Here is a 15,689-nt window from a genome sequence, read left to right as displayed (position 1 = left end):
GATCATTGAGCTGCATTATTACTGATGCACATCGTCGATATTCTTCTGACCTGCCACAAGGAGGATTAGAGATCCTGTGTAAACTCGTTTTTGAAAGCACCATGAGCAGCAATTTGGTACCCAAAGTGCGAAGATTAGTGTCAACATGTCCTCCAATCGAATTAAAATTAGCAAAAAAGGCACCAAAACGAAGTATAAAGGAAACAGTACCAGGTATTCCTCCTGATAAGAAAATACAAGTGGATGATGATGTGATTGATCTTGATTCCATCTCAACAAATGACAATCACCAGGAAGGAGTGCCATGGTTAAAGTGTGAACGTCAGCTTCTGAAAACTACAGACAAAGATATGATATTGAAAGGTTTAGTTTTAAAACATAGTGGGATTAAAATCTTAAACCTTGCTGTCAGAAACATACCGGTAATGTACTGATAGGCTAGGATTAAACTAGCTACTCTTAATACCATCATCCGTACGTAGTTGAATAATTACTATCATTGCTCTAATGTTTTTAATTTAATACTTAGTAGTAAACCTTTAAGTGTCGTAATGGCTAAATGATGCACTTATGTACAATTATCAATCCTTTCAGGGGCGAGGAGTCAAAGGGGGCTCTTGACCCCCCTCCAAAATTTTTTAGCATACCAAGATCGAGATACTCTAATAGAGCAGTCACTCCAATAAAGCAGTCACAGTATTAGAGTAGTGTGTAGTGAGCTATGTAAGGATTTTTATGTACTTTATCAGTGATAAATGTGTAGTTTGTGAGGTGGGCAGCTATTGTCAGCAGGCTGTGACCTTATTTTTTTGTTTTGTTTTTTTGGTCTCACCTTACCAAACTAGACAATGTAGTGCCTCACAGTTCATTTTGACCCCCCCCTTTCCATAAACCTGGATCCGCCCCTGCCTTTTGCTTACAAATACACTGTCTTTTTTAGCTATAGCCATCAGCTCTAGCAGCACCACAAGGCTAGGTCTAAATATTATTACTGTATGCACACAGTACACGAAACATAGTAAGGTAATACATGTTTTTTTTCCATGCAGGTGACTCTTTGACTGACAAACATATTAATTTTGCTCAGAAATTGCTTAGCAGGAAATTTAGAGTTAATGGGCTACAATCTACACTGACTCTAACCAAGTCCAAGAGGCTAACCGCTAAGAGTGCATCTAATGCTCTACAGATACTCCACTGTAAAGGGTGTCATTGGATTGCTGCTTCCACAGTCAACACCTATCCCAAGCTTGCTGTTTATGATTCACTGTATTCTTCCATTGATGAAGCCACAGTTAAAATTCTAAAGCAAATGTTTGGGGCTAAAGTAGAGGTTGAAGTGAGAGATGGGCCAAAACAGGATGGTACATCTGATTGTGGGCTGTTTGCGATAGCAACATGTGTTTCAATAGCCAGCAGTGGAATCCTGCCAACAAAATTTGACCAGAGGAAAATGAGGAGGCATCTGATAGAATGTTTTGAACAGCTGGAGTTAGAGCCATTTCCTGTAGCTGATAATGATTAGATGACTATAGATGATTTGTCTAGTGATTAAAAAAGTTTAATTTACTGTACATATTGACATACTGTACAACTATAATCATTTTAAATGCTAGTTATTAGTATACAATTCAATTATAGTACTCTTTACTAGTAGTTCAAAACGATGATTTAAATGTCAATGATGTCATAAATACCAGATTTCCTAAAGCTGTTAATTGCAACTTCTGGTCTCCTTTCAAGTGCTTGCCACCCTGAAATAATCCAGTTTGCACTAGGGTTCTTGATGACCGAAAGGCTGACATCCACTTGAACTTGACTGACAGGAATCGTCTTGAGCTTTTGTCGAACTTCAATAGCATACCATTCCTGAAACTTTCTTTTCATGTGATCTTTCATAGGTTTGTTGATAGAAAGATCTACTGGTTGCAACTTATCAGTGCAATTTGGTGGCAATTGCACTGGTATAATTTTGTTCCGTCGTAGCAATGAAATGACTTCATCTGTAGTTTGCCCTCGAAACCCATCAAATATAGTGATAGCAGGGTGTGCTGGTGCTAGCTTTAAATCCTTTCTCCTTTGTGACACAAAAGGTATTATGATCTTTCTAATGTACCTCTTGGTAGTCTCTTCATTTGACCAACGGTTTTCACTCTGCCAAATGTCCCATCCTTCTGGAAAAGTCACTGTTGGGTGACATTTCGTTGTTTTTCCTTTATACAATAGTTGAGGTTTAAGGTACTCACCACTTGCAGTCACAGCCAGTACAGCAGTCAACTGCCTTTTGTCATCAGCGTTTGCAATAGGTACAACTTTTGTGCCCCGCTTCTCCATTGTCCAGTCACTTGTGGGAACAATTGACAGACCAGTTTGATCCCAGTTTATGATAAGTTCTTTGGGTACTTCATTCATCACAATCTCAGCTGCTATATCTGCAAGGAAAATTTCTTTTGATTCGTCAAATAATCTTGTAGGTAGTTTTCCAGAAGTAGTACATTTCCTTTTAACATAACCCATCCTGATGAGTAATGATCTGGCCCAGCTTTTAGTGATTTCAATTTGTTTGAGCTTAGACATATCCCTGGCTCCAACTATGCCCTCTGCCGCACCCATTACCACAAGAGTGTTGACAGATCCATTTACCTTTCTGAGGGACTCCACATACTCTTGTACTGCTGCATCTAATTCTTGACCCAACATTAATGGCCTTCCTCTGTCTTTAGTGGGCAACTTCTTAATGACAATTGGTTCAGTTTCTGGTGCTTGACTTTTCTTTTTTCTCTCTTTGATTTCCTCATTCAGTTTGTCAAAATACTCCACCTTCAGTCGCCTGCAAGTTGATTCATTGATGTTAACGCCCCACACTTTAGAGTAATGCTTTGCTGCTGTAATAGGCCCATTATCTAAGGAATACTTTCCTAGTTCTGCGCGCTGTTCGTCGGTATACGAGTTATACTTTCCTCGAGGCACTTCTTTAGAAGCTGCTTCCAATGCTTTAGCCATGGCTCTGTCTGCACTTTCAATGTCTTTACTAGTTAATAGAGAACTCCCGATGGATTGCTCCTTTCGTTTGAAGAACTTAAACAGGGTTACCGCGGCCATCTTAGAAAGACTAACGTGCAAATAATTTAAACGGGACTCCCTATATTTGGCATCATTTTAATTTGGCGGTACGTTCTAATTTCGCCGAATCGCCAAATTAAAGTCACCACCAAAATTTCCACGTATACGGTACATAGTGGTTATTTGTTTGGTTCTGGACACTGACTTACACAGGCTATTCATCCGGCACTCACCCATCATAACTCAAGCAAAGCAAGTATCCCAGCAAGGCTGAACCCTAGCTTGCCTCGAACTCACCAAAAACTTACCTTCAGACAGACAGTGAAGGATCATTATGCTTAACAGGCAAACTTAAGGTTAGCATTAGGGTCGGGTTCAGCTTTGGTTTCTTCTTCACCCTGTTGTCTTACTACATAGATGTTACTTATTGAATCACATTTATAAGATAGGAAAGCAAGAGAGCTGAGTAGCTAGCAGTGGTAGCACATCCAGTGCCACACTGGTCCTTCATATCAGTGGTCCAGGTTCAAGTCCCAGATGTTTTGTAGTTTTTATTATTTTTGTTTTGCCAACCTCTTGTCTAAGTTTTTTTTTGCTACATACAGAACTGGATAAATTAGCCCCTCGTTTAATCTAACAATGGACTGTAACAAATTATGACTATAGACTAGATTGTAAGGAAACTTTTAATCAAATAATGGACAGCAAAGGAGAATATTTTACCTATCTCAAGATAGGATCTTGAGGTCTTTTATTCAAAGATTTTTAGCACTTGAAATGTGCACATCATACATATAGCTACACATAACTTTGACTTTGTACATTTCTGTGCATGGTGCAGATTGCTACTTTAGTCTGACTTTTACAACTAGCCCAATCACTTACAACGAACTTTTTAGTCACAACTAGCCCTTTTATAGCCCCTGGTTGAAACCTGTATAATACAAAACTAAAACAAATCAAAATTAAATAGCACCATAGTTTTAAAAATGTTTAATATTTATACCAGGAAGTAATATCAACTACAAGGGCACTTGGTGTTTAGAAGTAGCAGAACATCAAATTATCATTTTACATTTAGTAGTCTCAGTTTATCTCTCTGTCTTTGACACTTTTATTAATATTCATTTACAATGCAAAAGATGACTTACCATCAAGTGTTTCCAGTTCAACTGATGCTAATCCACTAGTAGTTAGTATTGATACATTACACATGTATGTTCCATTATCTCCCTCCATCAGGTATATAAACTGAATACTACTAGTGTAATTGTTACCACTACTACTGGTTGGACTGATGGTCACTCTACTATCATTTGTAATAGTGTCTCCTCCAGGTCCCATCCAACTGATCATTACTGAACTGGACTTCACTCCACTAACTGTACTCACTCTACACTCCATCATTTGGGGATTACCCACCATAGCTCCTTGTATTGGACCAGATGGTGATATGGTAACTGTAGGAGGAGGAACTGTGGAGGAAATGAATACATAGCAAAGGAACATTGAACAATACAAACTAACCCATCACATCCAGTGTAACACTATCATTAGCCATTACCGGTGGACTAGTGTTGATGACTACCTCACACTGGTACTCTCTACCATCATCAGTTGTGTTCAATTGTGAGATGTTGTAAGTGTCTGTGTGCACAACTGAGTTGTCTGTTGTGGAGCTAACATTGACTCCCTCCATCCTTTCTAGTTGTGTACCATCACTACTCCATATAATATCCACTCTACTGGTGATACCTCTCACAGTAGTCACACTACACTCCAGTGTTAGTGACTGACCAACTATCTGAGTGTTGGGGACAGCATTTATGTTGGGAGATGGTACTGTATTAAGTGCAAATAAACACACATATATATCATACAGTATTGTAATATTGTGTAGTAGGGATTATGAAGGGTTTGCATTTTCTCACTAAAAATGTCAATCAAAAACCAACCTCGCCTTTTAATTTGACAATACATATACAGGGAACCAGAAGAAAGCAAAAGCTGAACATCGCAGTTTTCCTGTTAAGCATAAGGATATTTTTTACTGTTGTGTTTTGTTGAATTCAAGGTGAGACCTACCATTGATGGGATGACCAATTCATGTCCTCAAACCCTAGCTTGCCTCAAACTTGCTAAAAACCCCATACAGCTAGTATGTTTAGTCTAAATAACAGCCCTGGATACGTACACTAAGCTACCAGAATAATTGATTGTTCTCCTTATGCAGGACTGTGTAATGGGTAAAATATTGCTAAAAAACTATGAAGCCGATATTTCATTTGCCAGTAGCTAATTACTATTGTAGGCAAACATTATAATAATTATGAATTAAGGCATTAAGTTTGTATGTCAGATGATTATCTTCATTGGTTCAGTACTTTTATTATCTACTAATTCATGAAATAAGATGTGTTACTTACTAGTAAGCATCTCCAATATAACTGATGTTGAACCATTAGTTTCCAGTATCATCACATTGCATGTATATGTTCCATTATCTCCCTCCATCAGGTACATAAACTGAAGACTACTAGTGTAATTGTTACCACTACTACTGGTTGGACTGATGGTCACTCTACTATCATTTGTAATAGTGTCTCCTCCAGGTCCCATCCAACTGATCATTACTGAACTGGACTCCACTCCACTAACTGTACTCACTCTACATTCCATCATTTGGGGATTACCCACCATAGCTCCTTGTATTGGATCAGATGGTGATATGGTAACTGTAGGAGGAGGAACTGTGGAGGAAATGAATACATAGCAAAGGAACATTGAACAATACAAACTAACCCATCACATCTAGTGTAACACTATCATTAGCCATTACTGGTGGACTAGTGTTGATCATCACCTCACACTGGTACTCTCTACCATCATCAGTTGTGTTCAATTGTGAGATGCTGTAAGTGTCTGTGTACACTACTGAGTTGTCTGTTGTGGAGCCAACATTGACTCCCTCCATCCTCTCAAGTTGTGTACCATCACTACTCCATATAATATCCACTCTACTGGTGATACCTCTCACAGTGGTCACACTACACTCCAGTGTTAGTGACTGACTGACTATCTGAGTGTTGGGGGCTGAGACAGTCACATTGGGAACTGGTACTGTATAGTGGTATTATATAAAAGCAAATTCATATTAACCTTACAGTATGATGGTAGTACTGTATAGTAGGGATCATGAAGTTTTACTAAAAATCTCCAGCTATACTTTTCCTTTGTGACAGTTATGATTATAGTCATATAATCAATCCCAAACATACCTTTAGAGTAAGCTATAAATGCTTTCAATAAAATGTGACACATGGTAGTGTGTCATGTGGCCAAGAAAGCCAGTGCACCACACCATGAGTATATTTACAGGAAGAAACAAAATGCGATTTTCATGCATACATAGCTCCGTACTCCATTCTCACATTGGAATCATTTTTATACTGCAAATGCCCTCCACCTTCAGCACCCCACATACCAAGATTGCCTAATGCAATTGTGAAATATAAACCTTCAAAATTTTGCTTAATTTCTTCATTTTTTTTCTTTGTTTAGGGGGCTCAGGAGGCTTAGATTATTCCTTTCACACACTTTACAAAAATCATCATAAAACGTAAATGTGTAGCTCAATTTTTTGAGCTTTGGTACACTTTGCAGCACAATCACATACTGAGTTTGGTGCAAATCTGATTAATAGTGATAGGGCTATGGATGATTATATGTGTTTAAAAAGGCTGACTTGTTGTCATGCCTACAGGGTAAAAACTGCTTGTGGGAATAACTTAAAAATCGGTATGTGTATAGGTTAATCATCATAGCTCAAACCTTTTGTGAAATCGCATTGACTGCTATAGAGTTACAAGGAAAAAATCAAACAACTGTAAATTGCGGGGTTGAAATACTGTAATAGAACAGTCACTGCGGGGTGCATGAAAAATGTTGAAAAAAACTTTCCAGCATTCAAACCAGGGACCTTCATACTGAACACCCAAAACCTTAACCACTGAGCCATTGCTATCATGGCTAATCACCTCAATTTCTACCTTATAATGAAATTCTAGCTAAAATCTACATATTCAATAGTGAAAGTTTATAATTTCATAGATCTACCAATAGAACATGCTATGTGTGTTCTACTTTAATAAATACAACAGACACATACTGTATTCTAATGGAATAGTCACACATATACATCATAGTTATGCTATAACAAACAAACTAAATGTACTTTTAATTTTAAACGAAAAACAAGAGACATGATGGCATTACCATATGGACAACTATGTATGGTGGGAAATATCTATTTTTGCATTGAAAAATTACAGTGCTCTCTTGATTATCTGATCCCTTGGTACCGAGACGTGTTCAGATAATCAAAAAGTTTGAAGCCCATTTTAGGTTAAGTTAATGCAGCACAAGTTGCTGCAGACCTTCAGCACTGGACGCTGTAAAGTAGTAATAACAATAACATTAATATACAGAGCCCTAGAACACATACCTTAGACAAAATAATCTAATAAAACAGTCATCTCTACTGTTTGGATAACTGGGTGTATGGATAATTGAAGGACGGGTAAGCAAGGGAGCACCATATAATCAAATTCGAAAACAACATGTTTTCATGCATTCATCTCTCTTGTTTCATTCATTGCCTATTATTCATCATGGTCATTTGCCAAATAAAACCTTTTTTACTCTCAAATTATTTTTCCTCATGACTCCATTGTCACTTAACAAAACACTGCATACAATGAACATGCAGTTTTGAATGCTATTGTGGTAGGGCTGCAAGGAGTGTCAATAGTTGTGTGGGGCAATATCATTGATTCACATTCAGTAGTCTTACTCACTCTTACTGCCAACACTTTCATTCTTGCTATATATATCAAGACACACGGTAGTGTGTTGTGTGGCCCAAGAAGCTGGCGCGCAACACATGTGAGTAAATTGACAGGAAGAAAGAAAATGCAATTTTCGCACCTCCGTAGCTCTGTGCTGCCTTGATGAAACAAGATGATTTTTGCTGTGGAACATGCCCTCCAACTTTAGCACTCCACATTCCAAATTTGAGTGAAATCGCTTCAAGCGTTCCTGAGATATGCGACTCCAAAAATTGGCTTAGTTTCTTCGTTTTTTCTTCTTATTTTTCTTCTTCTTGTCGCACACTTACAAAAACTGCTATAAAACGCGAACGCCATATCCGATTGCCTTGAAATTTGGCACACAGAAGGGGGTATAAAGGCGCATCTCGGTACCAACTTTGGCTGGAATACGATGAACAGGCAAAGAGTTATGAGCCATTATTCACGAAAAATAGCACCAATATGTTGTCACGCCTACAGGGTAAATCGCGTATGGGAAGAAGCTGAAAATAGGTGGGTGTATAGGTTAACTATTGAACCTCAAACCTTTTGTGGTTTGAAAGAAATCGAGCTAAAAACCAGGAAGATACAACGAAATAACCAACAGTGTGTAACAATTATGCAATCGAGATTAGCTAATAAAAAACGACTACTTGTCACGCCTACCAAAAAACACCGCTTGGGGTAATGCTTTGAAAATCACTGTACAGATGGAGTAATCATCTTAGAAAGGCTCTTCAATGGTGTAGAAGAATCAGACTTAAAGCCACGGAGTTATAACACGAAATACAACTTGAAAGTGCAAGATCGAGATACTCTAATAGAGCAGTCACCCTAATAGAGCAGTCACCCTGAAGAGAATTCAAGAGATCAGCTAGAAACAAGTAGCCTGTATAGAGATCAGCTAGAAAAAATTCACCCTGTAGAAAGATCAGCTAGAAGAAGTTACCTTGTAGGGAGTTCAACTGCGGAAAGAGATAGTTCAGCTAGAAGAAATCACCTTGTAGAGTTCAGCTACAAACAAATCTCCCTATAGAGAGATCAGCTAGAAGAAGTTTCCTCAGCTACAAACAAATCACCCTGTAGAAAGATCAGCTAGAAGAAGTAACCTTGTAGAGAGTTCAGTTACAAAGAAACCACCATGTAGAGAGTTCATCTACAAACTAGTGACCTTGTAGAGACATCAGCTAGTAGAAGTTACCTTGTAGAGAGTTCAGCTACAAACAATTCACCCTGTAGAAAGATCAACTAGAAGAAGTTACCTTGCAGAGAGTTCAGTTACAAAGAAACCACCATGTAGAGAATTCAGCTACAAACTAGTGACCCTGTAGAGACATCAACTAGAAGAAGTTACCTTGTAGAAAATTCAGCTACAAAGAAACCATTCTGTAAAGAGCTCAGCTGCAAACAAATCACCTAGACAGAATTCAGCTACAAACAAATCATCCTGTAGAGAGATCAGCTAGAAGAAGTTACCTTGTAGATAGTTCAGCTACAAACAAATCACCCCGTAGAGAGATCAGCTAGAAGAAGTTACCTTGTAGATAGTTCAGCTACAAACAAATCACCCTGTAGAAAGATCAGCTAGAAGAAGTCACCTTTTGAGAGTTCAGCTACAAAGAAACCACCATGTAGAGAGTTCAGCTGCAAACAAATCACCCTGTAGAAAGATCAGCTAGAAAAAGTTGCCTTGTAATAGTTCAGCTACAAACAAATCACCCTGTAGAGAGATCAGCTAGAAGAAGTTACCTTGTAGATCGTTCAGCTACAAACAATTCACCCTGTAGAGAGAGCAGCTAGAAGAAGTCACGTTGTAGAGTGTTCAGTTACAAAGAAACCACCATGTAGAGTTCTGTAATAAATATATGTATTATATATATAATTTGTACATTTATTGATAAAATCAGAAATATTTAAAGTATTTATCTGCTTCATCTTTTCTTCTTCCTGTAGAAAAGAAAAAAAAAAAGGTTTAAAAAGCCCCAAAGCTGGCCATAGGCTGGCTTTGTGGTATACAAATACAAAAAGAAGTGAAATCTAATCCAAAACAACCAAGCTGTAAAAAAAGTGTGCGGCCCTCAAAAAGGCTATGGTGAAAAAAGATGTGAAATCCAAGATGGCGGCCAAGAAATGGCTGTGATGGTAGGTTAATGGTAAAAATTTTAATAACAACAATTCAGGTGAATTTTGTGCCAAGACCATAGCCTTTTTGAGGGCCGCACACTTTTTTTACAGCTTGGCTGTTTTGGATTAGATCAAGACACACGATAGTGTGTCGTGCGGCCCAAGAAGCCGGCGCGCCACACCGTGAGTATATTAACAGGAAGAAAGAAAACGCAATTTTCACACCTATGTAGCTCTGTGATTCCTTATCCGATTGGAACCAAATTTGCTAGAGACGTGCCGCCCAGTTAGGGGAGTCTACATACCAAATTTGAAGAAAATCGCTCCAGCCATTTCCGAGATACGAGCGAACAAAATTTCGTTTTAATTTCTTCGTTTTCTTCTTCTTCTTCATCTTCTTCATTTCGCACACTTCGCAAAATTCGCCGTAAAACACGAACGCGTGCTCGGATTGGGCTGAAATTTGGTACACTTAAAGGGCTCATTAAGGCGGATCTCTGTACCAACTTTGGTAGGAATCCGATGAATATTCACGGAGTTATTACGGATTATTTGCGTAAAATAAGGTCGAAAGTCTGTCACGCCTACAGGGTAAACCCATTGGAGGAATCAGTTGAAAATTGATATGTGGATGGAGCAACCATCGTAGGAGTGCCTTTTTGTGGTTTGAAAGGAATCGGGATAAAGACCATGGAGATATGACACAAAACCCAACCTGTGTCAAAATTACGCGATCGATTTTTATGAATAAAAAAACTATTAGTTTTCGTGTCTACCAGGAAAACCGCTTAGAGCAACGAGCTGAAAATCAGTATGTAGCTGGAATAATCATCATAGAAAGTTCTTGCAGTAGTACAGAAGAATCGCATTACAAATCACTGAGTTATGATTCGAAAGGCAACTACGTGCAGCAAATGCGAGATCGAGATACTCTAATAGAACAGTCACCCTAATAAAGCATTCAGCTGCATGTATAATTTACACAGTTATATTACATTGCAAGTTATTCTGTAGGGAATTCAGCTACAAACAAGTCACCCTGTAGTCAGATCAGCTAGAAGAAGGTACCTAATAGAGAGTTCAGCTACAAAGAAGCCATCATATAGAGAGTTCAGCTCAAATAAATCACCCTGTAGAGAATTCAGCTACAAACAAATTGCCCTGTAGAGAGATCAGCTAGAAGAAGTTACCTTGTAGAGAGTTCAGTTACAAAGAAACAATCATGCAAAGAGTTTAGCTGCAAACAAATCACCCAGTAGAAAGTTCCGCTATGAACAGATCACACTATAGAGAGTTCAGTTAGAAACAAGTCATCCTGTAGAGAGATCAGCTAGAAGAAGTCACATTGTAGAGAGTTCAGTTACAAAGAAACAATCATGCAAAGAGTTTAGCTGCAAACAAATCACCCAGTAGAAAGTTCCGCTATGAACAGATCACACTATAGAGAGTTCAGTTAGAAACAAGTCATCCTGTAGAGAGATCAGCTAGAAGAAGTCACATTGTAGAGAGTTCAGTTACAAAGAAACAATCATGCAAAGAGTTTAGCTGCAAACAAATCACCCAGTACAAAGTTCCGCTATGAACAGATAACACTGTAGAGAGTTCAGTTAGAAACAAGTCATCCTGTAGATAGATCAGCTAGAAGAAGTCACTTTGTAGAGAGTTCAGCTACAAAGAAACCACCATGTAAGAGAGTTCAGATGCAAACAAATCACCTGTAGAGAGTTCAGCTAGGAACAAGTCACCCTGTACAGAGATCAGCTAGAAACAAGTCACCCTGTAGAGAGTTCAGCTAGAAGAAGTTACATTGTAGAGAGTTCAGCTACAAAGAAACTACCATGTAGAGAGTTCAGCTGCAAACAAATTTCCCTGTAGAGAATTCAGCTACAAACAAATCACCCTGTACAAAGATCAGCTAGAAGAAGTTACCTTGTAGAGAGTTCAGCTACAAACAAATCACCCTGTAGAGGGTTCAGCTACAAACAAGTCACCCTGTAGAGAGTTCAGCTAGAAGAAGTTACATTGTAGAGAGTTCAGCTACAAAGAAACTACCATGTAGAGAGTTCAGCTGCAAACAAATTGCCCTGTAGAGAATTCAGCTCCAAACCAATCACCCTGTAGAAAGATCAGCTAGAAGAAGTTACCTTGTAGAGAGTTCAGCTACAAACAAATCACCCTGTAGAGAGTTCAGCTAGAAACAAGTCACCCTGTAGAGAGATCAGCTAGAAACAAGTCACCCGTAGAGAGTTCAGCTAGAAGAAGTTACATTGTAGAGAGTTCAGCTACAAAGAAACTACCATGTAGAGAGTTCAGCTGCAAACAAATTTCCCTGTAGAGAATTCAGCTACAAACAAATCACCCTGTACAAAGATCAGCTAGAAGAAGTTACCTTGTAGAGAGTTCAGCTACAAACAAATCACCCTGTAGAGGGTTCAGCTACAAACAAGTCACCCTGTAGAGAGTTCAGCTAGAAGAAGTTACATTGTAGAGAGTTCAGCTACAAAGAAACTACCATGTAGAGAGTTCAGCTGCAAACAAATTGCCCTGTAGAGAATTCAGCTCCAAACCAATCACCCTGTAGAAAGATCAGCTAGAAGAAGTTACCTTGTAGAGAGTTCAGCTACAAACAAATCACCCTGTAGAGAGTTCAGCTAGAAACAAGTCACCCTGTAGAGAGATCAGCTAGAAACAAGTCACCCGTAGAGAGTTCAGCTAGAAGAAGTTACATTGTAGAGAGTTCAGCTACAAAGAAACTACCATGTAGAGAGTTCAGCAGCAAACAAATCGCCCTGTAGAGAATTCAGCTACAAACAAATCACCCTGTAGAAAGATCATCTAGAAGAAGTTACCTTGTAGAGAGTTCAGCTACAAACAAGTCATCCTGTAGAGAGTTCAGCTAGAAACAAGTCACCCTGTAGAGAGATCAGCTAGAAACAAGTCACCCGTAGAGAGTTCAGCTAGAAGAAGTTACATTGTAGAGAGTTCAGCTACAAAGAAACTACCATGTAGAGAGTTCAGCAGCAAACAAATCGCCCTGTAGAGAATTCAGCTACAAACAAATCACCCTGTAGAAAGATCAGCTAGAAGAAGTTACCTTGTAGAGAGTTCAGCTACAAACAAGTCACCCTGTAGAGAGTTCAGCTAGAAGAAGTTACATTGTAGAGAGTTCAGCTTCAAAGAAACTACCATGTAGAGAGTTCAGCAGCAAACAAATTGCCCTGTAGAGAATTCAGCTACAGACAAATCACCTTGTAGAAAGATCAGCTAGAAGAAGTTGCCTTGTAGAGAGTTCAGTTACAAACAAATCACCCTGTAGAGAGTTCAGCTAGAAACAAGTCACCCTGTAGAGAGATCAGCTAGAAACAAGTCACCCTGTAGAGAGTTCAGCTAGAAGAAGTTACATTGTAGAGAGTTCAGCTACAAAGAAACTACCATGTAGAGAGTTCAGCTGCAAACAAATTTCCCTGTAGAGAATTCAGCTACAAACAAATCACCCTGTACAAAGATCATCTAGAAGAAGTTACATTGTAGAGAGTTCAGCTACAAACAAATCACCCTGTAGAGAGTTCAGCTACAAACAAGTCACCCTGTAGAGAGATCAGCTAGAAACAAGTCACCCGTAGAGAGTTCAGCTAGAAGAAGTTACATTGTAGAGAGTTCAGCTACAAAGAAACTACCATGTAGAGAGTTCAGCAGCAAACAAATCGCCCTGTAGAGAATTCAGCTACAAACAAATCACCCTGTAGAAAGATCAGCTAGAAGAAGTTACCTTGTAGAGAGTTCAGCTAGAAACAAATCATCCTGTAGAGAGTTCAGCTAGAAACAAGTCACCCTGTAGAGAGTTCAGCTAGAAGAAGTTACATTGTAGAGAGTTCAGCTACAAAGAAACTACCATGTAGAGAGTTCAGCTGCAAACAAATTGCCCTGTAGAGAATTTAGCTACAAACAAATCACCCTGTAGAAAGATCAGCTAGAAGAAGTTACCTTGTAGAGAGTTCAGCTACAAACAAGTCACCCTGTAGAGAGTTCAGCTAGAAGAAGTTACATTGTAGAGAGTTCAGCTTCAAAGAAACTACCATGTAGAGAGTTCAGCAGCAAACAAATTGCCCTGTAGAGAATTCAGCTACAGACAAATCACCTTGTAGAAAGATCAGCTAGAAGAAGTTGCCTTGTAGAGAGTTCAGTTACAAACAAATCACCCTGTAGAGAGTTCAGCTAGAAACAAGTCACCCTGTAGAGAGATCAGCTAGAAACAAGTCACCCTGTAGAGAGTTCAGCTAGAAGAAGTTACATTGTAGAGAGTTCAGCTACAAAGAAACTACCATGTAGAGAGTTCAGCTGCAAACAAATTTCCCTGTAGAGAATTCAGCTACAAACAAATCACCCTGTACAAAGATCATCTAGAAGAAGTTACATTGTAGAGAGTTCAGCTACAAACAAATCACCCTGTAGAGAGTTCAGCTACAAACAAGTCACCCTGTAGAGAGATCAGCTAGAAACAAGTCACCCGTAGAGAGTTCAGCTAGAAGAAGTTACATTGTAGAGAGTTCAGCTACAAAGAAACTACCATGTAGAGAGTTCAGCAGCAAACAAATCGCCCTGTAGAGAATTCAGCTACAAACAAATCACCCTGTAGAAAGATCAGCTAGAAGAAGTTACCTTGTAGAGAGTTCAGCTAGAAACAAATCATCCTGTAGAGAGTTCAGCTAGAAACAAGTCACCCTGTAGAGAGTTCAGCTAGAAGAAGTTACATTGTAGAGAGTTCAGCTACAAAGAAACTACCATGTAGAGAGTTCAGCTGCAAACAAATTGCCCTGTAGAGAATTTAGCTACAAACAAATCACCCTGTACAAAGATCAGCTAGAAGAAGTTACCTTGTAGAGAGTTCAGCTACAAACAAATCACCCTCTGGAGGGTTCAGCTAGAAACAAGTCACCCTGTAGAGAGTTCAGCTAGAAGAAGTTACATTGTAGAGAGTTCAGCTACAAAGAAACTACCATGTAGAGAGTTCAGCTGCAAACAAATTGCCCTGTAGAGAATTTAGCTACAAACAAATCACCCTGTACAAAGATCAGCTAGAAGAAGTTACCTTGTAGAGAGTTCAGCTACAAACAAATCACCCTCTGGAGGGTTCAGCTACAAACAAGTCACCCTGTAGAGAGTTCAGCTAGAAGAAGTTACATTGTAGAGAGTTCAGCTACAAAGAAACTACCATGTAGAGAGTTCAGCTGCAAACAAATTGCCCTGTAGAGAATTCAGCTACAAACAAATCATCCTGTAGAAATATCATCTAGAAGAAGTTACCTTGTAGAGAGTTCAGCTACAAACAAATCACCCTGTAGAGAGTTCAGCTAGAAACAAGTTACCCTGTGGAGAGTTCAGCTAGAAGAAGTTACATTGTAGAGAGTTCAGCTACAAAGAAACTACAATGTAGAGAGTTCAGCTGCAAACAAATTTCCCTGTAGAGACAAACAAATCACCCTGTAGAAAGATCAGTTAGAAGAAGTTACCTTGTAGAGAGCTCAGCTAGAAACAAATCACCCTGTAGAGAGTTCAGCTAGAAACAAGTCACCCTGTAGAGAGTTCAGCTAGAAGAAGTTACATTGTAGAGAGTTCAGCTACAAAGAAACTACC

General features: G+C 38.9%; 1 protein-coding gene across 1 annotated transcript in view; it reads right to left on the bottom strand.

Moving 5' to 3' along the window:
- The window catches only part of LOC136260080 (hemicentin-1-like), an 85,911-nt gene that overhangs the window by 38,924 nt on the left and 31,298 nt on the right, over window positions 1-15,689 (bottom strand). The window contains exons 16-19 of the mRNA XM_066053697.1: window positions 5,866-6,183; window positions 5,490-5,813; window positions 4,591-4,905; window positions 4,215-4,538 (exon numbers count right to left, since the gene is read on the bottom strand). Of these exons, the coding sequence (XP_065909769.1) occupies window positions 4,215-4,538; window positions 4,591-4,905; window positions 5,490-5,813; window positions 5,866-6,183 (1,281 nt within the window). The remainder of the gene's footprint in view (window positions 1-4,214; window positions 4,539-4,590; window positions 4,906-5,489; window positions 5,814-5,865; window positions 6,184-15,689) is intronic.

Source organism: Dysidea avara, chromosome 7 (assembly GCF_963678975.1).
Source record: "Dysidea avara chromosome 7, odDysAvar1.4, whole genome shotgun sequence".
NCBI classification, from domain to species: Eukaryota; Metazoa; Porifera; class Demospongiae; order Dictyoceratida; family Dysideidae; genus Dysidea; species Dysidea avara.
The sequence above is the reverse complement of the archived record's forward strand: the minus strand, read 5'-3'. Positions and strand labels throughout refer to the sequence as shown.